Source organism: Anthonomus grandis, chromosome 12, assembly GCF_022605725.1.
Source record: "Anthonomus grandis grandis chromosome 12, icAntGran1.3, whole genome shotgun sequence".
NCBI classification, from domain to species: domain Eukaryota; kingdom Metazoa; phylum Arthropoda; class Insecta; order Coleoptera; family Curculionidae; genus Anthonomus; species Anthonomus grandis.
In genome coordinates, this window is record NC_065557.1 from 12,517,120 (window position 1) to 12,538,786 (window position 21,667).

At 30.7% G+C, this 21,667-nt stretch overlaps 1 protein-coding gene across 6 annotated transcripts in view; it reads right to left on the minus strand.

The window, feature by feature from the left end:
- Window positions 1-2,102: 2,102 nt before the first annotated feature.
- Window positions 2,103-21,667, minus strand: part of LOC126743426 (heterogeneous nuclear ribonucleoprotein K) — a 192,130-nt gene continuing 172,565 nt past the window's right edge. For 5 of the 6 annotated variants that reach the window (XM_050450518.1, XM_050450519.1, XM_050450517.1 and 2 more), the window contains 4 exons: window positions 20,667-20,804; window positions 16,496-16,853; window positions 12,115-12,284; window positions 2,103-2,550 (listed from right to left, as the gene is read on the minus strand). In XM_050450518.1, the coding sequence (XP_050306475.1) occupies window positions 2,520-2,550; window positions 12,115-12,284; window positions 16,496-16,853; window positions 20,667-20,804 (697 nt within the window). In that variant the 3' untranslated portion in view covers window positions 2,103-2,519. The remainder of the gene's footprint in view (window positions 2,551-12,114; window positions 12,285-16,495; window positions 16,854-20,666; window positions 20,805-21,667) is intronic. The other variant, XM_050450521.1, reaches the window with a different exon arrangement.

Below are 21,667 nucleotides of genomic sequence, written 5' to 3' on the forward strand. Positions count from 1 at the left end.
AAATAAACTTCTTGACAGTGGCTACGTTCAAATTTGTGATGCTTTTCCGTGGGCGTCGTGGGTGGAAGCGGTTTTCAACGTCTTCCCGAAATTCTTTGTGCCACACTTTCACTTGAGTTTTTAAGAGAGTCGATTCCCCAAACTGAGACTTTATTCTATTCTAAATTTCGATGGGTCCGACATTTTCTTTTGCAAGAAACTTGATAATAATGCCTTGCGCAACACGCGGATGGACTTTCTGTTCACTCATCGCAAAGGAGACTAAAATACTGAGAAGTAACAACAGTAGGTATTGCAGAAAAGTTCCTTAGGCTTCCAGCCAACATTCCGCTAGATGGCATTTCGATCAATGACATACATAAATTACAGTGACTAAAGGTCGGTTAATATTTGATCCACCCTCATACCGTCCACATAAGCGATGGTTTTGAGAGATTCCGGGGTCTATTCCGACCCTTGGGTATGAATATGACCTCTACCGCCTTCCAAATCAATGGAACATATCTCTAAGTCATAGGGTCGTTTTACTTTTACCCCAGCTGTTTATTCGGCTAAGATACTTTATTAGGAAAAAAGAAAATTTGCAATAAAAGTCGTAATATTGATAAAGATGTATGAAAATGCTGTGGTCCAGTCTGTCAAAAAACACACGCAGGCGAACGTCTACCTGTGAACTTGAGTTAATTGCGTCGGAAATGAATTTGGTAATAGTAAATTCCAAGGAATAGTCCATCTTTTATCAAAGAGACCGGCTTACATTAAATAGTAATAAAATAAACTGTAAGCCACAGGTCTTAAATTTATTAAATTAAAGTCAGAGGATTACACGTGTTTCGCCCATACTAGGGATCATCAGATCCACTTGTGTATTCACTAGTGAAAAGAATGAAAAAAGAAGCAGAGAATAACACTAGATGATACAAATCAAGGGTAGAAATTAAGTTAAAACTGGTAAAATCGGGCGGAGACTAGTTACTACATATTAAAATTATATGAACAATCGTAGTAGTTGACCTGGCCTTCATGAATCCACGTTGCCAAAAGACAATTATATTTTTCATGAGAGGGAAAAATGAAGAAGTCGTTCAAAACACTTAGAAAAATTATTGATGTGGTGGGTTTTCAATTTTATTTCTCTGATTCTTTTAATGTACAGAAATAATTTTGGAAGCTTTCCATACATTTGGAGACGTTTCTAATTTTAGAGATAAACTAAAGAGGACTGTTAGGGACTTGGCAAGTACGTGTGCATAATTAAAAACAATAAACGCCTAGTGGTTATATGAATATCAAATCTCCGTTCTTTCTATTAACGTTGTGAAATATGAGGGGGTTTTCCTTTTAAAAATAAAAAATGGATCTTCAAATGCCCTTGAATGTTTTCCAACGACAGTTTCATGTTCTCGTCCAAAAACCTAAAAAATGCCAACTGATTTCGGATACTTACTATACTGTCCGATACTTTTTGATAATATGATATACGATTTCCAAAGAATCTGAATTCACGAGATTCAAAAGAAATCCTAGATCAAAATTCACCAAGACACAACAAGTTACGTTTAAGTTCAAAAACTTATATCCAATATAATTAAATTTTTAACCGATTATAAACCACAAATAAAACTCACAATTTTTTAGCTCTATTATTAATTATATTGAAAGATGTGACACATACATAGTCAAGTAATTCTACTTCATATATAAGAAAACCTACAGCTACGATTACTGAATATTTGGTTGCAATTTGCTGGGAAACTTAAAAAATTATACTATTTGTACCGCAGTTTTCCACATAGCAAAAACTAAACGTAATTTTGACGTTACTTTTTAGTTAGTACTTTACATTTTGTTAAGGCCTACCTTAGTTTGCAGCAATTATTATTTCATAAAGTCTCGACTAAAAAGAGCCTGGAAAACACCTGACTAAATAAAACCAATTTTACGACTTTATGAGATAAAATTGCACTATACGCAAATGTCCTATCTCAAATTATTTGAGAATCAAAAACAAACTCAGTCACAATAAATGAACACTTTTAAAACTAACTAAAGGCTAAGTATGAATATATGGTATAGTGTATAGGGTTACTAATTTACAACAATTTTGACATGTATGTATATATATTTTTATTGTTTTTTTTTTAAATCAAAGTTACCGATAATAAAGGTTGTATAAAAATATACAGATATAATGTTTATGCCAAATCATATTAGGGATTATAGAGCAACTTTATCAAGGATTACGTCCCGGTCATTATTGTTATTATTACAAATGCACTCCAAAATGATGATGTAATGCCCGTAAAAGAGAAATGTTTCGTGGAATGTTTCTTATATTAAAGTACATTAAACGCAGGCCTGTTTAAGTGCCACTTCATAAAAAAGTGGGCAATGAATATTAAAATAAAACCTTCAATAAAGACAAAAAAAGAAATTAAAACCAGTTGTGGCATATTAAAGAGACCTGAAACTACTGCTCTACGTTATATTTTAGTATCGTGGTGCATTCCAACGGTTGCCTAGAAATTTCTCTCCGCGTTTTGGTGGACGCTGAAAATAAAAAAAAAAATATAAATAAAAAAAAAGTTTAATATGTTTTTAAGTAATGAAATTTAAAAATTTTAATTTCCTGTTAAGTTCCTATAAAGTGTATTGATGCTTAGATGAGGGTAGAAATATCATCTAACAATCCTCCGTTTTCAAGGTAAAGAAAATAAAATAAAAAGTTTTTCCTTAAACCGCTAGCCGATTGAAACGGTGGTTCGAGTTCGGATCGGGAAGAAAAAATTAGCTCAGAGGTCCATAAATAAAAACTTGGCTCTTGATGTGGTTGTTGCAACGTATGATAGATGTTAAGATGATGTAAGGCATTTCCGAAGATAAAGATGGTGTTTGGTAGTAGAGTTTTTAAACTTGTTATTGAAATATTAACGTAATCAAGTTTAGTTTACACTTAAAAATATCTATTGGCAAAACAAAATTGTCCGGCGAATGTTTTGTTTTGGAACTGACTTTCTTTTTCTTACAGAGAATTTATTTTAAATATGTTATGGTACACTAAGTCCGTGCTACTCTACTTTTTAAATTATTCCTCCCCTATACAATAGAATTCACAGGTTTTTGTTTATGTGTATTTTTCGTATCCGTAGTTCCGTGCATTGATTCTTATTCCTTTTAATTTACCATAGATACCTTATATATGGTTGATTGGAATAACATTTATTTACTACATTTTGCCATTCATGCACTATTAGGTATGACATATACCCAATAGTTATAATAGTTTAATAAAATGCCTTATTTCTATTTATATACACAAACTACATATATATTATAGCAATTTTTGTATATTTATTAAAAGTGATAATATTATATAAAATTGATAGTGATAATATTGTACAAAACAGTGAAAATATCCTAAAATAATAGGGATGGGGATAAAAAAAATTTTGGAAGTGGCGTACATAACATTTCCTACAGAAATATCGAATACACATCCTATACAGACGTTACTTTAGACCAATTAAACCATGCAATTTTTAAACACAGTCTTATAAAACCTCCTTTCCAAGATGCCAAATCAGAGTTTTCCTACTAAAATTATGTAAGGATCAGCTTCGGAAATTATCCATATACTGTTTATTTACAAATCGTATTTGTTGCACCGCAAGGCGTACGATCACTCAATTTTTCCACTTTTTTGCTGTTACAACCGGCAAAATTGTTGCTTCCGTCTAAACAATACTTGTAGATAATGAAATTTCCTACAATTTTCGTTTCCGACACTGTTTCTGTGTAATGCGTGGAGCATGGAATTTTACGAAATGGAACATCCGAAGGCCGAATAATTGATTCTGTTATTTGGTGAATTAATTTGTTTGTAACTATTTTATTTTGTTGAGTATTATGGAAAATGGCACTGGACATATCAAATAGTACGTAATTAAATTCGTATGTATCTTTATAATCACAACGTTCGTGCATACTTTACTATGTACCTATACACAGGATTTTTAGATTTGTCAGCCCGACTCAATTAGAAGCTACCAGTTATGACGAAGGCATAGAAAACTAACATCCTCGACCAAGTAAAATGACAAAAATCTTCGGTCGGAACAGGAAACAATGTAGGCCTACTGGGGAATCACTTTAAAATAATGCGCCATAAACATTAACTCCGGGGTAGTGCGGAAATAAGTTTGAATTTTCGCATGAAAAAACACGCATTTCTTGGCCTTCGCGATCGATATCCATTCTAAAAGCTGTAAACAAAAGGGTTAAATTCGTAATTTGACTCCTCTCAGAGTAGTGAATACAATTTTCCAAATGAAACATGCATTAAATTATCAAATTTATTGATGTATATGCGTCTCGAATTTTATAACGTACAATTTGATATGTCAATAACGATTCTGCACCAAGAAATTAATAAAATAATTCAAAAAAATATTTTAAACATATATATTATTGTAAACAAATGAACTTCATATACTAATGATCGTTGTAAACAAACAAATTGAAAATTTGAAACGAATGCTGAGCCAAATAACATAATGTTATGTTTGGGGCTTTTTCGTACAATTCCATGTTTAACACATTCTTGATCGCACGTTATAAGTCCTACAGAAAAATTATTTATATGGACATGGTAGGAAATTTCATTATCTACAACTTCTATTTCGATGTAAGCAACAAGTTCGCCAGTTTACCGTTACAAACTTGTAAATAATTCCATAACCTACAATTAAATGATTTTATTTATAAAAAAATGGCAGAAATACTGACAAAAATTAAATAAATAAATAAGATAACAATCAAGAGTAATTTAATTTAGTTAGATTTGGCATCTCGGGGAGAAGGTTCGCAAAACTGTAAAAAATTATTCACTCACCCACTTAGGATCTTATTCTGGAACACACGCAAAGTCAATTTTACACGAGTTTTACTGGTTTTGGTGGTCACCACTTCTTATACGATATTAAAATTATTACATAACAAAACTATATGATCTAGTTTTACAAAAGTTTCCTTAAGACACTTTTAACAATCTAACTTAATATGGTGTTGGTTATGGTTAAAAGGCTTGATAAGTGCGGTTTTTGTGTATGGTGATGAAATTTGTATTTGCACAAAGGTTTCTGTAAAATTGCAAAATTTCTTATTAACTGACAAAATTTCACTTGATTTAACAAAATCGTCAGATTTTACAAGAATTGAAATAGTAATATGTATTTTTCTTTAAATTTGCTATTGTTGAAAGATATATTTTAATTTTATTATGAATATTAAAAAAAAACGGGTTTTAGTTTCATCAACTATATTCACTGCTATAATTTTAAATTTTTATCTTAAACTAAAAAGAGTTTAAATTTATAAATGTTTTTTAGAAACTGAGGATGCAAATAAAATTTAAATTTAAATTATTCCAACATTTAAGAAAAGTGGTTCAAAACTTCTTAAATTTATTGCATATTTTATAAGAAAATGTGTTATATTGACAAATGATCACCAAGTTACATACAGTTTTCAAACCTTCCGAAGGCCTTAAAAAACGCAAAAAAAGACCAGTCTTAAAAATATTCAATATTTTTCTTAATCTTATTATTTAATATAATATTTAATTTTAAAATTATTAAAAAGATCTGATCCCTTCTTTTTAGAACACGATACATCGACAATTTTGCAAATGACCAATGCAGAGACATGTTTATTTTTGTTGCTTTGCAAACGAATTTAATTGAGAAATTCCTTTGAATCATTATTGAATGAATGAATTTTTGTTTAAATTTATCAGAATTTTAAAATACAGAAATAAACCGTTTCGAGCAAATAAAATAAACATATCTAAAAAACAAGTATATATGTACTTAAAATCTAAAGCAAATAGAATAAGGCGGACAAGTTAAAGCAAGCAACTGTAGTAGTTGAAAACGCCCATCGCAGCACAGCTTCGTCGTACCGGGGCAACTTTGTGGGATGAATAGTGATTCCTTGTTTCAAAAAAATAAGAACAACAAAATCACTAGTCTTCCACACAACTTCGCCCGCCTTGTTAGTAGTAAAGCAGATCCACACCAATGAGAAGTTAGTAGTAACCATAGCAAAGATGATGAATGACCAAGGTATAAATATGTTAAAGTAGTGATAGTGCTCTTTAAACTGAATGAAATTCTTATTTTAGGAATGTTATTTGACACAAATGAAGTTAGTTAATGATCATTTTAAAGTCTTAAAAGAAATCAATTGACTTGACCAGCTTAAAGAGCAATTTGAAAATATACATTTTATTTAAAAAAATTATTAATAATACTTAAAAATAACGCCCAAAGCAACTAGTTGTTAAATATCTTTAAAAGCCCTAAAATATACATCATATAAGTATATTATTTCTTATAATAGCATAATTATGGTACTCATTAGTTCCAAAGATTTCCATAGCAGTCATTACAATTATATAGATATACCAAAATACACAAAAATTACAATAATTTTTTCACTCATAAACATACACATCGTCACTCATATATTGATGTAAAAATGTACATATAAAAAACTGTTAAGCATATAAGCTAATAGGCTTTTTCTTATTGCCACGAACAAGAACAAATGCACCTTTTAAGTTAAGCTTAGTTTAGTAATGATGCCAATATGTCTAAAAGTCTAGCAAATAAAAGCATTAAAGGTAAAATGAAGTTTATGTAGGGTGTTTATGAAACAAAGTGAAAAATCATTTACTTAGACGCCACAAATTCGACAAATCATGATTTGTTAAACACCTCCAGGTTAACCAAAGAGTATTATAATTTTCATATTGTATATTTTTAAATTAAAGAGTTTTTCAAATATAAACCGGGTCACTAAATCATCTGACTAGCTATTTTGCAGTGTACCAAATTGCAGCGTCCAAACTTGAACAGTGCATTCGGTGTTCAGATTAAGCCTTAATTTTCCTTATAAATATACGTCGAGAAACGCTTCGTTTTCGAAACGCAGGATGTTAAAAGTTTTTAAAATATATTTTAGTCATACCTTTTTTATTACTGGAGATGTTTTATAAAACTTGCTACACAATATTAAAGTAGCAAAAGGCATCTTTTGATCTGAAAGGTTTTTTTAGCGTAAAAAACGGTTTGTACGGGACTCTTAATTGAATTTTCTTGAAAAGAATGGGAAGAAACAGCTTTTTCTGAAAGCAAAAATTATTTCTAAAATAATCATTCAATTTGGAGTAAATTTGATTCTTTGCCTTTTTTTTTGTACAATACAAGGTTTTCGAGTGGAAAAGTAAAAAACCATTTTTATTATCGCGTAGTTAAAATTTCCATTATTGTTAATTTCAGTAGTAATTCTACTGTCGAATCTTGGAAAGCCATGATTGCATTTTTGTGACAACTGAATAATTGCGATAATTGCGTGAACTAGCAACTTTTTGCTAGTATGCTTTTGAGCATGCTGATATTCATTTCGTTTATGGTTTATGTTATGGAAATGCAAAGACAGCAAGCAACCAACGAAGATTGGTCGATCGAAGACGATCCAAATAGAAAATGCAAATAAGTCTTCATTAAAACACATTCTATAGTTCCGGAATTTTAAACTGAACAAAAAATTCCGAGAAATTAAGGATGAAGAAGGAAAAATAAAGTTTATATTTATAGATTTAATAAAGTTTGACATCATAGGATATCTATAAAGAACAGTCTAAAATTTACAAGGCAATGCAGTTTTTGTTTCTGAAAATAAGGTTAATCGCGTTTCGAGGAAAGATCACAGGAAGTCATTTCAGATTTAACCAGTTCAAAACTTACAACCTGGTGGTGCCGATCGATACGCCTAGACGGCTCAATGTTTCATTTCCTGCAAAATAAAGAATATCTAGAAAATATCTCCCTAAATTTTAGAAACGAATTCTGGATGAAATGGACGAGGAATCCCGTGCATTTTGCGCTGGTAAATTGTGAATGATTAAAAAATAATTATCCAGACCGTTCACCACGTTCTCTTGACCCCATCCCTATCGCCTTCTTTGTATGCGTTTATTTGAAATATCTAGTTTGTTAGAAACCAGTTCATACAAGAGATAGAAGGATATAGCAAGCTAATTTAGTTAATCGCAGATGCAGAAAATGTATCAAAGTTGGATGAGCTCATTTTGAACAATTATTGTAAACTTTAGAGACCATATTAATCGTTTATTCTAGTTATTGTGAAATTATTTACAAGCTTAATTAATAAAGAGTAGTTTCTAAGATGAAGTACAAATTAGCAATAATAGAAATGTAAAGTACGCTATACACAAAAATGGTTTTTATGTTTTTATTAGAAAATCTTGTGTTGTACGAAAAAAAGACAAGGAATCAAATTTGCTCCAAACTGAATGAGGATTTTTAGAAATAAATTTTGTTAAGAAAAGGAGTGACTTACTATTTTTTCTGCAGGGTTATTCAATTAAAAATTCCGTATAAACACCACTGATAAAAAATTAAAAATTTTATTAGATTAAAAATGCCTCTTATTACTTTACCAAATTTCACAAAATTATCTCCAATAATAAAAAAGTTATGACTAAACATTTTTTTCTTAACATTGTAATACTCTGTATTTCGAAAACGAACCGTTTCTTGATATATGTTTACGAAGAAAATTAGGGCTTATTCTGAGCACAGAATGTGCTGTTAAAGTTCTGCTGCTAAAGTTGCTGTTTCATTGTCTAAACTTTAACAGCACATTGCTTTTGCTGCATAAAATAATGTATCCCTATTTAACCTCATTAAATTATTTAGAAATTTAAACTTTGAAACACACCAAAAAAAGGCTGCTTTTTCTGCAGCTACCTGATGCCAAATGCGCCATTTTAAAATTTTTACTCTAAATAAAAATAAGAAAGTTTTCGCCATTTCTATTAAAACTAGGATTGACAAAGTTGCATTTGAGACCATCCTGTAAGCTTATGAGCAACATTTCAAAATTGTTTACCAAAAAATAAATAAGATATAGGGGAAATCACTCGTTTGCTACACCTGGCGTATATAAAAACTTTTCATATAAAAAAATATAACATATTACTTGTGTTCAGGAACATCCTAATTTTTGTCTTGTTTTTTTTTGACATGTTATTTTATCTGTCCACCCATTTATTGTGCCGCAAATGTTCACGTCTAAATATAATTTCGAAAATCTCAACTGTCTGGAAAACACTTTATCTTACATTTTAGATTTCGAGGGTGACATGTCCCATTGCGACCTATCCCCGAACCGGTTAGAAACGCTTGACATACGGGGATTTTCACGTCTCTAAGGCAGAACCACTTCACAATTTTTTTAAAATCTTTTTTTAATAATAAATATATTGCGCTTAAATATAATTAATTTCTAAAATGCTTATCGCGCTCCACTAAAAATAACATCGTAATATGAATTAAAAGTAAAAGCGCTTAGAATTACTATTTAAACTCATTATTTGCCATTTTAGGCAATATACTTTACTTATCTGAGACAAGGCCCTGTATACAGTGTTTATCAGGAAACTGCATCTATCGATTATACGAAAACTATGAATAAAAAAAAAATATTCAAAATTTGATAACGTAGCAACCGGTTCCAAAATGTTTACTAGAACCAATTTTTGTTGGTGATCCAGAAAAATACCGTGGTAAAGGTACAAAAGTACATTTTTCGGATCATCGGTTAGTTTATTGTATGTTCGTATTTAAGTAAATAAACCAAAAGCCCCATGGCTTACTGTTTTACTTAAGATCCAGATGAAGAAGAGGGATAGTGGTTTCGCTAAATATAGGAAAACAAACTGCAAATATGACGGTAAAAGATATAGAGGACTACGAAACTTTGTAATAACGTTTATTACGACGCGAGAAGAAAATTATGCTAACCGCATGTTTAAGCTGAATGCTTTAAAACATCTAGGTATCAATAATAGGAATGTTGACATTCTACCTGGCATAATGACTTCTAGTGAATTAAATAATTATTTTGGTGAGTTTGTAAACAAAATAAATAACACTTGTCCCTACTGCAAACTTATATAGTAATTTACCTCGTTTTATGCTTGATGTTACCTCTTTATAGACGATCGACTAGTATGCGAAATATTATTTCCCAATTTCGCATCTAGTAAATGTCTGTCTGGAACAGGGTACATATATCAGATCTAAGTAAGACCAATGGCCATTTTCGCAAAGGTTTTAGAAAAAATCGTTTGCAAAACTGCCTGACTGCCAATCAGATTTTAGAGGGGCGGATAGTACTACAAGCACATAAGTAAATGTTACGGTTCATAAGTTCGATAGTGTCTTTAATAATTCGAATTCAAATCGATAACGTCTTTGGTGGTTTTAGATTTTTATAAGGCATTTGATTAAGGTAGGCCATGGTGTACTCTACTCTAAGTTTAAATATATCTTTAGGTTTTGGTAACAAGACTACGTACATGATGGAGATAAGAGTGTAATATTGAATAGGGAAACATTTGGTATGGTGAAAGTTTTCACAGGGGTACCTCAAGGATCAATATTGTGTCCAATTGACCCTTTGATCTCGTTTCCAAACTTAATTTTTGCTTCTATTTGTAATTTTGATATAATGCAAGTATTCAGTTCATCATAATTTAATCTTGAATGCTAAGAAGTCCCAGTTCTTGTTATTTGGTAACAAACTAAACCACCAACTGTGTATCCAACAAGGTTTAAACCCCATTATAAATAAAGATATATATTTTATTTTAAAATACCATTTAGGAAATTAAGAAAAGATATTTTCTTAAAATAAAGTAGTTCTCCACAAAAATGCCAAAAGTGAACTCATCATCATCACAGAACTTTTTACCTTAATAATGTATAAGATTAGCTAGTTTTAATATTAATGTTTTTGGTTGTTTATAATCAGCAAAACTATTTTTTTAAAATTTATCTGCAGCTATAACCCTTTAATTGTGAATTTGATCTTTGTATTGCATCACTCTTGAAACAAAATTGGCATTTTATTTTTTGCAGAAAAGACTTCCTTCTAAGGAATCTTTCTCCTTTCTTCTGATCTCCCTTATTAAGGAAAGGGTGATCATGGCGACCGTACGCCACTACGAACATGTTATATTCTTCTAAATATATTCTGAATTTTAATCTTAGGAAGAAACTGTGTATCGTCTATGGTCCTTGTTTGAACTCTGTACATAATAGAGGGTACAAATAATATGTGGTTGTTTTTGAAATAAATAAAAATGACCAGGTTTCTAATAAACTAAAAATTCTTAAATAAACACCACATCTTAATAATATCTCGAAAGTTTATTTGTTAACCTGTACCCATAAAATCTTAGAATTATGAAAACCTTTATATCTGAAGAAACAACTGGAATACGTTCATCGCTTTACTTTACGTCACCACTTTCTACCCCTTCATAAGTTTAAAGCTGTAGCATTTAAACATTGTTTCTCATGGCTGTCTCTCAAGTTGTATAATATGGGTTTCCAATGGAAGGGATGCTCAATATGCTTTTAAAACAATTATTTCTTGACAATTTTCTTTATGTTTTAGAATATAGAGTCATTGTTATCAATTTTTTCCCTGGTGTCAATTTGTTAGTAGGCCATATTTTAGTTACATATTAATTATTTTAATTTTTTAATATTTAGAGTGTAAGAATAGCTGTATCCTGGCTAAATATAATCTTCTATGTAATAATCACAGCAATGAAATACTAAGAAACAGATGATTGATAGTTGTCCTAAAAAGTTTTAAATTATAATTAAAATGTAAAAAACACAGTATTATTATAATGTCTAAAGTAAAATATGAAATAAAGCATGGTAAGCTAGAAGACTTTGTGGGCTATTATGGCTGAATCTAATTAACAAAAGTAGACTTAACCAAGGAAAACTTTTATAAAAATAAAGTGTTTAAGAAGGAATAACGACAGGCTGGAATATAAAGGGCCTTTAATTTTATAATGGAATTTTATTGCACCAGTCGTAAACTTCTAGGAGCTCACGGAAATGTTGTTATAATCCATAGGATCCGTACTGTTTAAAAAATATATATTATAAGCTGACAAGACACAAGCCAGGCATAAGACAAATATAATGAATGGGCTGAGATTACCTTTGTTGCAACAAATATTGGGCCATTTGGATTTGGTTGGGGGTACCCGAAATGGTAATAATTCTGTCTTCCGAACCGGCGAGGGGCTCGTCAATAGTGATACCGGCGCCCGAGTCGTTTCTGATCTTTCTGATCCGGCCGCCGCCTTTGCCAATTATAGCGCCAGCGAGCTAAAAGAAACACTCAGTTAAAAATAGACAACATTACTACAACCATTCTTATTAAAAAATCGGTTGTCATATGGGGCACATTATTTGAGGGATCTCAGGGTTGATTTTAAGGGTTTCCTACATAATGGTGAATCCGGTGGAGAGGACAGTCAACCCAAAGGGTTTAGTAACTAAATTTGTTCTGACGATACTTTTATGCAAAGGATTCTGACTTGTACAGGGAAATTGACGACAGATCGTACATGAAACTCGGTTTTTGTGAAAATTATATTTCGTTTTATTTTTCTAAGGCTTCAAAATAAATTTTTTTCATAACTGTACTTACTTACTTTTATTTATTGGTTTTAAAATTAAATACATTTCATTAAACGTTCTTGCTGTTATTTGAACAAATTGTTTTTAAACAATAAGGGTGGCTACACTTTGGTAATTTTTATGAGATCTAAAACTAAAGCAAATATTAAAAAGGGACATACTGCATGAATCGATCATATCAATCTTATATATATCATATGCACTTGATTTTGAGATGCTAACAATGGTATGATCAAAAGCCTTTAAACTTTGTTTGGTTTCATACAGAGGAAAATTTTAAAAAATTGGTTTTTCTTGGACTATTTTGGTCAAATGAGCTAATAGGTCATACACTACTGTGCAGAAGTATAAGGACATCATCGAAAAAATCGATTTTTTAAGCTTATGATCACTTTTTTATTGTATTCAATAGCATTTTATGATTAATTTTAGTATATACATGCTAGAAAATATAATATTTTGTTACGATTTAGATACCTTTCTCACTCGCTTTCTGATGCTACTCTTTTTTGCTGCCCGGTGGCGACTGCGTTATACAGGGGCGTCTTCAATATTAGAACTATAATAGCGTTGTGCGGAAATTTTGTACTTTAAAAATGCTGGCGATATGTTGCGTAGATGGCTGCAGGAGTAAAAGGGGATATACATTTTTTTTAAAATAAAAATGGATTAGTTTACAGAAAAAAATACACGCTTTTCTTCAGTATTTCTTAAATATCTCGGAAAATTGAGATCCTACAAAAAAATTCAAAAAGTGTCAGCGATTTAGAGTACATATTTTTTTTAAATCGTGATTTTAATCTAAAAAAATGCAAAATTTTAGGTAATATTCTGTTATTAGTGGTGGTTTTTAATAGTGAAAGCTATCCGATTTATTATTAGTTGCATTGCAATCATTTGAATGATATAAATTTTAGCCACTTATACCGTCTAACCATACTTAAAACTGCGTCTAATTTTTTTCGTCATTAAGTGTGGTTTTTAAGGGTTGTAGTTTCAAAATATTGATGTGTACTATAATCCCCAATGTAAAACTATATTTATTTTGCATATTTATATGAATTCTAGGTTGTAAAACACCTATTTTCGTTTTATTTGAATTTTAGTGGTTTGTTCTTTCATCCCCTATTTAAAAAGCAAATAATTAGGCATTTAATAAGTTTTTTTTATTTAACTGCCTTTTTATATTTCACTGTTACCGAGTTCCATATGCTGAGTGTTGTTATCACATTATTATGTAAATTTTATTAAATATTTAAAAAATGGGTATATTAACGAAGTTATTATTAATTAAGTGTATGTAATATTAGGTAGGTAGTTTCTTGGTCAGTTAAGAAAAGAGCATGAAAGGAACGTAAAGCTAAGATTTAATTGTGTACATTCTAATAAACTTAATTTTAAAGCTATCTACCAAGTGTTTTTCTTACAGTTATTTGTTCAAAAGAGATACTTAATAATATTCTTTCAATTTCATTTTAACAATAATACAAAGTGCCTTTAATTTCAAAAAATTCCATATATTACACGCTGCCCGCCGCGATGTACGAAAATATTCCTTATTAAAAATGTTTCAAACACCCCCCGTATCGTAAAGGATTGCCGTCGAAACTAAATAATGATTTACGACCGCGTAAAAAAAGTCGGCACTGTTTAGAAGTCCCTACTTCAAACGGCCGCAAGAGAGTGAACCTACTGTCTTGTTCTTTATACTGTGCTGACACCCAGAGAAAAATCTTCACTATATGACACAGTAAGGAAAATATAAACCAAATTCAAGACTTGGAGATGTAAGTAATAAATTTACCAAGAAACGCCCACAGCAGATTTCAGCTATATGAGCCCCATTTTATTGATAAGTTAAGATCAGAAGATCCTCATAAACGCTTTAAACAATTCTACTGTGATATTCTAGGAATGTTAGAACATAACCCATTAATGAGAAGAGATATTCTTTTTTCAGATGAACTAACATTTTCATCAAATGAAGCAATTTCTTCCCAAAATTGTGTTTGTGAAATGACGCTATAATAATCTAAATTTGAACATCAAAACTTGCGACCAGTATGCATTTAAAACAAATGTGTGGTGTGGAATGTACCAAAATAAAATAATTGGACCTTTTTTTTTTATAAATCTTTGAATGCGTACCGCTATTTACTCTTTGGAATATTAATTAGAACATTTCTTTGACAACATTTGCCTACCTCAACTTTAAAAAATATGGTTCCAACAGGATGGTGCTCCATGCTACAGTAGGTAAGACATAAGAAAATACCTTGAAAATTGTTTAAACGGAAATTTTTTGCCTACCTCGCTCTCCAGACTTGACACCACTTGATTTTTTCTTATAAGGTTATTTAAAGCCAATGGTTTATCCTCAAACGTCATTTAGAAATGTTGCTCATTTAGAAAGAATCATTACAGTATAGGTTCAGAGTATTACTTCGTTTATAATTAGAAAAGTATTGAAAAGCTTTTGTGATGGAACAATTACTTGTATTGAAAGAGAAGGCGGATATATTTAGGCATTAGCGAATTAAAGGAGCTAATGCGAATAATGTTCGTTAAAATTCTTATAATAATTAATTAGTATGGTCATAACAAAATAGTCTATGTTCTAGTTCATATACAATATTTAATCATAAAATGCTTTTGAATACAATAAAAATGAAAAACTCAAAAAAAAAAATTTATGTTGTTGATGTCCATATACTTTTTAGCTAGTGTATGTAACTTTTTTTAAAATCTGCTTTATTTTTCAACACATGTGGCGTTAAGATTACTTACACTATAATATTTTTAAAAAAATTTCTTCCTAAACATCAAAAATGGAAAAATAAACGTCTGTTTCTAATTGAGTGCATATTTTTGAAATACTATAACCATAATTTAGATTAATCTGTTATTTTTGAAAAACAACAATAATAAGACAAAAAATTTAATTGATGATCCAGTAAAAATACAGAAAATTCATACAAGGTTAATAGTTCTCGAATTAATTGATATAAATTGAAAAACATGCACAAAAAAGATAAAAATATCAAATAAAAGAATAATTTTATTATGATTTGGTTGTTTTAATATTTTATATGTTCTTACGTTTTTTTTAAACAAAAATGTTCTGATATTTTGTGATTCCTACAAAGCTGACAGCAGTATTAATTTGCGAACATTTTTTTTGAATTAAATTTATTAGCGAAACCAAATAAATTAAGAAAATAAGAAAATATAATAAAACATGAAAATGTATTCTTTAATACAAGTTTATTTTTATGGAAAAAAATTAATTTAATTTTTAGTTGTAATACCTGTTTACCATTGAAGTGTCTAAACCCATAAAGAAAACCTCATATAGAAAAGTGGTAAAAGCGAAATAGATGATTCTGCTATTCTTCATGTATGGAGATCAACTAAATTCTTTTGCAAAAGACGGCAACACTTGCTAAATTGGATTGCTCTAGAAATAAGAAAAAGTTGGGGATCTGTGATAATCCGTAAGAGAGCCCAAATAATTTTTATCCAACTTTTAAAAAAAATTGTGCTTAAGAATATAGAAAATAAATGAACTGGCTAGGATATTTTTTGCAAGCAAAGGTAATTTCCTCAAAAAATCATTATTGTTATACATATCAAACAAAATTTAGTTTGCTCTTCGGAGGATCCTGAGTCGACAAATAATCAGATATAAGAAACTGAAAAGTATCCTTTATAAGAGTTTTTGTGCATTTAATCCAGACTAGGTAGAAATATTAGATGCAAATGTGTATTTACAACAATGCTAAGAAAGAGGTTAAGCAGAAAGATGTTAGCGACTGAAGTATATCTACTGATCGCAGCGGAGTTTTTTTTATGCCACTACGACCAGATAGAATATAAATAAAAGTGCTGATACTTACATCCGTAGGAATGGTGACTTGCGTCGATGTAAGTCCACCGGGTCCGGTTCCGCTATTCAAACCGATCGGTCCGGAAGCGGTTGGCGGCGGTCCAGACGGTGGCGGACCGCCAAACGAGGGTGGCGGCTGATTGAACGGACCGTCGCTTCCGCCTGTCCAACCGTTTCTTTCGAAGGGCCCGCCATTTTGTCGTCCACCGCCGCCGCCACCACCAAAGGCGTTGCCGAGGGACGAACCGCCGCCGAAACTGGTACCGCCGCCCACGCTGCTACGATCTCCGAAGGGCGGCGGGCGGCTAGTGGGACCGAAGCTACTGCCGCCGTCGCGGCCACCCGATCCGCGATTATCAAAACTGTTTCTTTACAAAAAAAAAGTATGATAATAATAATAATAATAATACGTTTATTTATAAAATTTCAAATACAATAAAACTAGTTTATACAAATAGGGAAAATAAACGAGATGAACAGAAGCCAACAAAACTGGCAACTTGTTGGTGCTTTTATTTCTATACGTGAAAATGACAGATTCGATTTTCCTGTTTTAGTACCTCATCCTGTATTTTTGTCGAGTCCGGGGTAGATTCCATAATTATAGTTTAAGGTATATTTTCTCAAGTTACAATTAAATTAAATATAACAATAATCTATGTTGTAACAAAACACTTTATAACATAAAATGAAATACAAAATAAAGGATGTCCGGTGCTTGAGCAGTTTAAGACTTTCTGAAAAATGTTTGGATAAAGGATATTTTGCAGTAAAAAATAAAACAAACTTCTTACTAAATGACGTCATTTTCAAAACATTTCAACGCGAAAACTCTATGATATTACATTTTTTCAGAAGGATCTTTGGCAGTGTTGCCATACTTGATAAAAGTCTATAAAGTTTAGGTGAAAGTCGGCAGTTATAATTAAAGCTAATGATAAATTCTGGTTTTCACTCTTTTAAGTGAATTTCCTGTTCAATATTCGTATTACTAATATAAAAATATTGACATAATTATTCTATTTTAACATGCACTGATTATATACACTATCGGACAAAATTAAAGCAACTTTTGATTATTTTGTTTAGAAATGCAAATTTTAATAAATTGAAGCCACAACTATTTACGGAGAAAACACCTTTAAAAAGAAATAGAAACACAATATTTAAGGTTTATTAATTATAGTTTTTATGTAAATATATGAACTTATTTAAAAAAGAAAACTTAGTATGAGTGCGACAAAACTGGAGCAACTTTTGTATATTTACAAAATTAAAGCATAAATTCTTAATATAAAAATTATAAAACATAAAATATTAATATTTAGTTCTGTAACCATTGTTTTCAATTACGGCTGCACAACGCCTGGGTTATTGATTGAACATTATCATCAATCGCCTTCCATGCTTTTTTGACTTCTTCATGTAATTGCGCCGCATTTCTGATATTTTTTGTTTGAATCTGGTTGTTTACGATTTCCCACAAATTTTCTATCGGATTAAGATCCGGTGTTTGGTGTTGTTTTCCGTAAACCATTGCTTTACAATTTTGGAGGTATGTTTAGGATCGTTGTCATGTTAGAACACGAATTTTAACAGCATGGTTCAGTCGTGAACGTGAAAACACCAGTGCGTCACCGTAGTAATCGCTCTGCTGAAAACATTGTCACACTGAGTGAAAGTGTTAGAGAAAACCCGGGAACATCTATCCGTCATCGTGCATAGCAGTCGCACATTTTAAAGAAATCAGTGAAATGGGTAAGTTATTCACATTATCGGTTACTATAGGCTTATGTAGTGGTATGAGTCCCTATTATATGGGAATACATATTAAATTTGGCGCCATATTATTAATATTACGTGGGTGTGATTATTAATATTACGTGGTTAGTGATGGACAAAGTAAACCCTTTGGGTGGGTAAATAGAAGATGGGTATATACCTATATTATACTATATATACATATTTATCTAGTAGAAAATGGAACGAAAAAAATCTTGATAAAAACAGAAAAGAAAAAAGTTTGATGTAAATAAAATTCACTTAAGGATCTAACTTAAAGCCAGATAGAATATGAATTTATACTCTATAGTTTATAAACGAGCAGATGTAAAATTCGCAATAGTTAATTTTCGAGACAAATAGGGAAAAGAACATATTTGTTGGCAGATATATCCGTCAAGACTTTATCTGGTCTAATAATATAGGTTCCATAAAACTAAATAGACCGATGTTTACGATAGAATGCTTACAATAAGAAACTGGAATTTGAATTCCAATTTTCTGATACTAAACATTGTTGATATTGAATTAAATTGCTCTAATATAGAAAAATATTGTTCAAATTCTTGAACTGAAATTCCAATTTGGCGCAATACGAGTCCTACAACAGACGAGGAAAAATTTTTTAGGAGCCAATTTTTTTGAACTATGTATTTTTGAAAATTACATACTACATACCTTTCTTATTAATTTAGAGTTATAACTCGATTAAATTAACTTTTGATGCTTTAACACAAAAATTTGAATATACCCCCGAGAATGCTAATGTTGGGGCAATGAACCTAAATATTAAATACCCGAATTTTGGCCCATTTCCAGTGGTAGTATTATTCTTTAAGTATAAGTATATCCGGGCATAATTATGGTAGAACATGGGGAAAGTGGACCAACATTAATTTTCACTAAAAAAGCAAATCTTACAAAACACTATACAGGGAATAGTAAAACTGAAAAACTGATTTTTTTTTTATAAAAGTAAAATGCACATTTTTGACTTTAGACAACTGGTATAAAATTTGCATTTTGTGTATTAAAAATTAACTTTTTTAGCAAGCAAAAATTGTCACAAAAAATAGGTTTTTGATCACCTTACTTTCTACGATCGGATACTAAATATGCGGTACCTTAAGATAACGTTTTAATGCGATTTTTTTCTTTATTTGACTATAATAATACAAAAAGTTATAAACATATTACTGATTGAGAACTTTTGAACAGTTTCTTTACAGGAAATAAAACATAAAATTGATTTAGTAATACTTATTAATTATAATTCATAATCATAGTTAATCTGATCATAAATAATGTTTAATTATTAACTCATTAATTATTAAAACCTCACCACAGAATTGCTTTATCACGCTACAATTTTGATATACATATACTAACCTAAAAGTTCAAAAAACACGTTTTTGCAAGTTTTTAAAGTTACGTATGCATGGTAGATTATGTGAAGTGCAAATTTTCCTTTTACAAATAGCATTGAGTTTTTTTTTCATTGGGATATTGTAATTTACAAATTTCCTATTTTTTATTTATTGTTGCTATTTGCATGATATATAAAAATTTGTAAACTTATATTGCAAGGAATTAAAAAAAGATATTGAGCAAACTTGATGTTATTTGAAAATGTTTACTTTACAAGTATAAGTATACTTTTTTGTATCAAGTATAAAATCTTCTTTGTTTTATTACATCGAATCACTGAAATCATTTAATGTAAAAAATATTTAATATGTTACGATGTTGGTCATGAAAAATATATATTCTTGTTAAATGACAGATTTAAGACAGTCCTTTTTGGGGGGCATTATTTCCAAAAATATCGTTAATAACATAGAAGTTTTATAATTAAAAAACTGTTCACAAAAGTAAGAAATAAATCGGTATTTAAACTTTAATACAGATAAGGCCTTTTAAACACGATTTGTGACCGTTTCCTTTAATATATTCGAAATATGCGGTAAAATTGACCAAACTGGCCTTAAACTGGCTACTTTATAAGATTTAAAGCTTTAAATTTTCACGTTATTCGGCTAAAACTTAAAAAAGTATTAAAGTTCCTGAAAGTATTAAATTACGCATAAATCACACGATAGTGTTACCTTGACTCTGTATAAGTAAATAAATCGTTACTAACCCTTTGATTTATTTAAAACCAAAAAACTAAACCCCATTTATAAATGTTTCCACTAGTATCGAACCAATAAGTGCTTTATTAAATTTTATGGTGCGATATTTCGTACTTCGCAGACCATTTAGATTTCCGCCCTCGGTTCATAGATAGTAAATTTATGAAACGATAATAACACTTTATTTCGATATTTTTCTCGTATTATTTAATCGTATTTTATCCGTAATAGACTATAAATAATAATATAAGTCGAAACAAGAATTACCTATTTCCAAATCCTCCTCCGCCGCCTCCTCTATTCATCGGTCCGTCATCGAAACGACCTCCATTTCCGCCCCTGTAATTGTCTCGGCCGCCCCCACGAGGGCCTCCTCTGGACGGTGGACCACCTCTTGGTCCATCACTGAAAATATAAAAGAAACTGTCATATACCACGAATGAAAGTCATCACATACAGTGGGAAAGTCTGGCAATGATTTCCTATTTCAGAACGTTACTTAATAAACAGTTTCAAAGTTTACTTATGACAGAGATTATTTATCTTGGTTTATTCGACGTTCTTTGACGTTTGTGTGAAACTTGAGGGGGGAATTTTCTTCCACTTAGGTGTTTGTGGAATTACAATACCGCCAGTAATAAAAATCAACAAAATTTTCGGTTATTTAGCCTTTTTTAGGCTGTTCGTTTTTTTGCATACAATGAACAAGGAATGCTGTTCTATGAAAGGAGTTTCTATATTTTAAAAACTAAAACTAACAACTTTATGTCAAAATAACAAAATAAAATAGAATTGGTTTTTGAAATCTTTTATAATTTAATGATGGGTTATATAAGTACGTCGAGATGCAAAAAAGTTAGATCAGCAAATGTCATTTAAAACTAACAGTACCATAGTTCTCTTTTGGCGAATACTAAGGGTAGAACTTGAAAGATATTGATAAATTATCATAGTAGTATTTACAAGGCATAGTAAGAGTGCACTGTAATCCTTGTAGATGAATAAAGGAGGCACCTTTTTTTTTAATCAAAAACCCTAATACACTTTTCCTTTTCCTTCTTAGGTCTCGTCCAGCTTTCACTCTCGAGTGCACCTCAGCCTGTAATAGATTCATTATGCTCTTCCCGTTATCCATCTACCCGACTTACCACTTTGATGCCCAGATTTACTTTTTCTAGGTCTCGTATTTGGTTCGTAAATACTTGCTATATTCGGCGACGCAGTGTGTCACAAGCATAGGTTATGTGTCGGTCAGATCTCCATTGTAG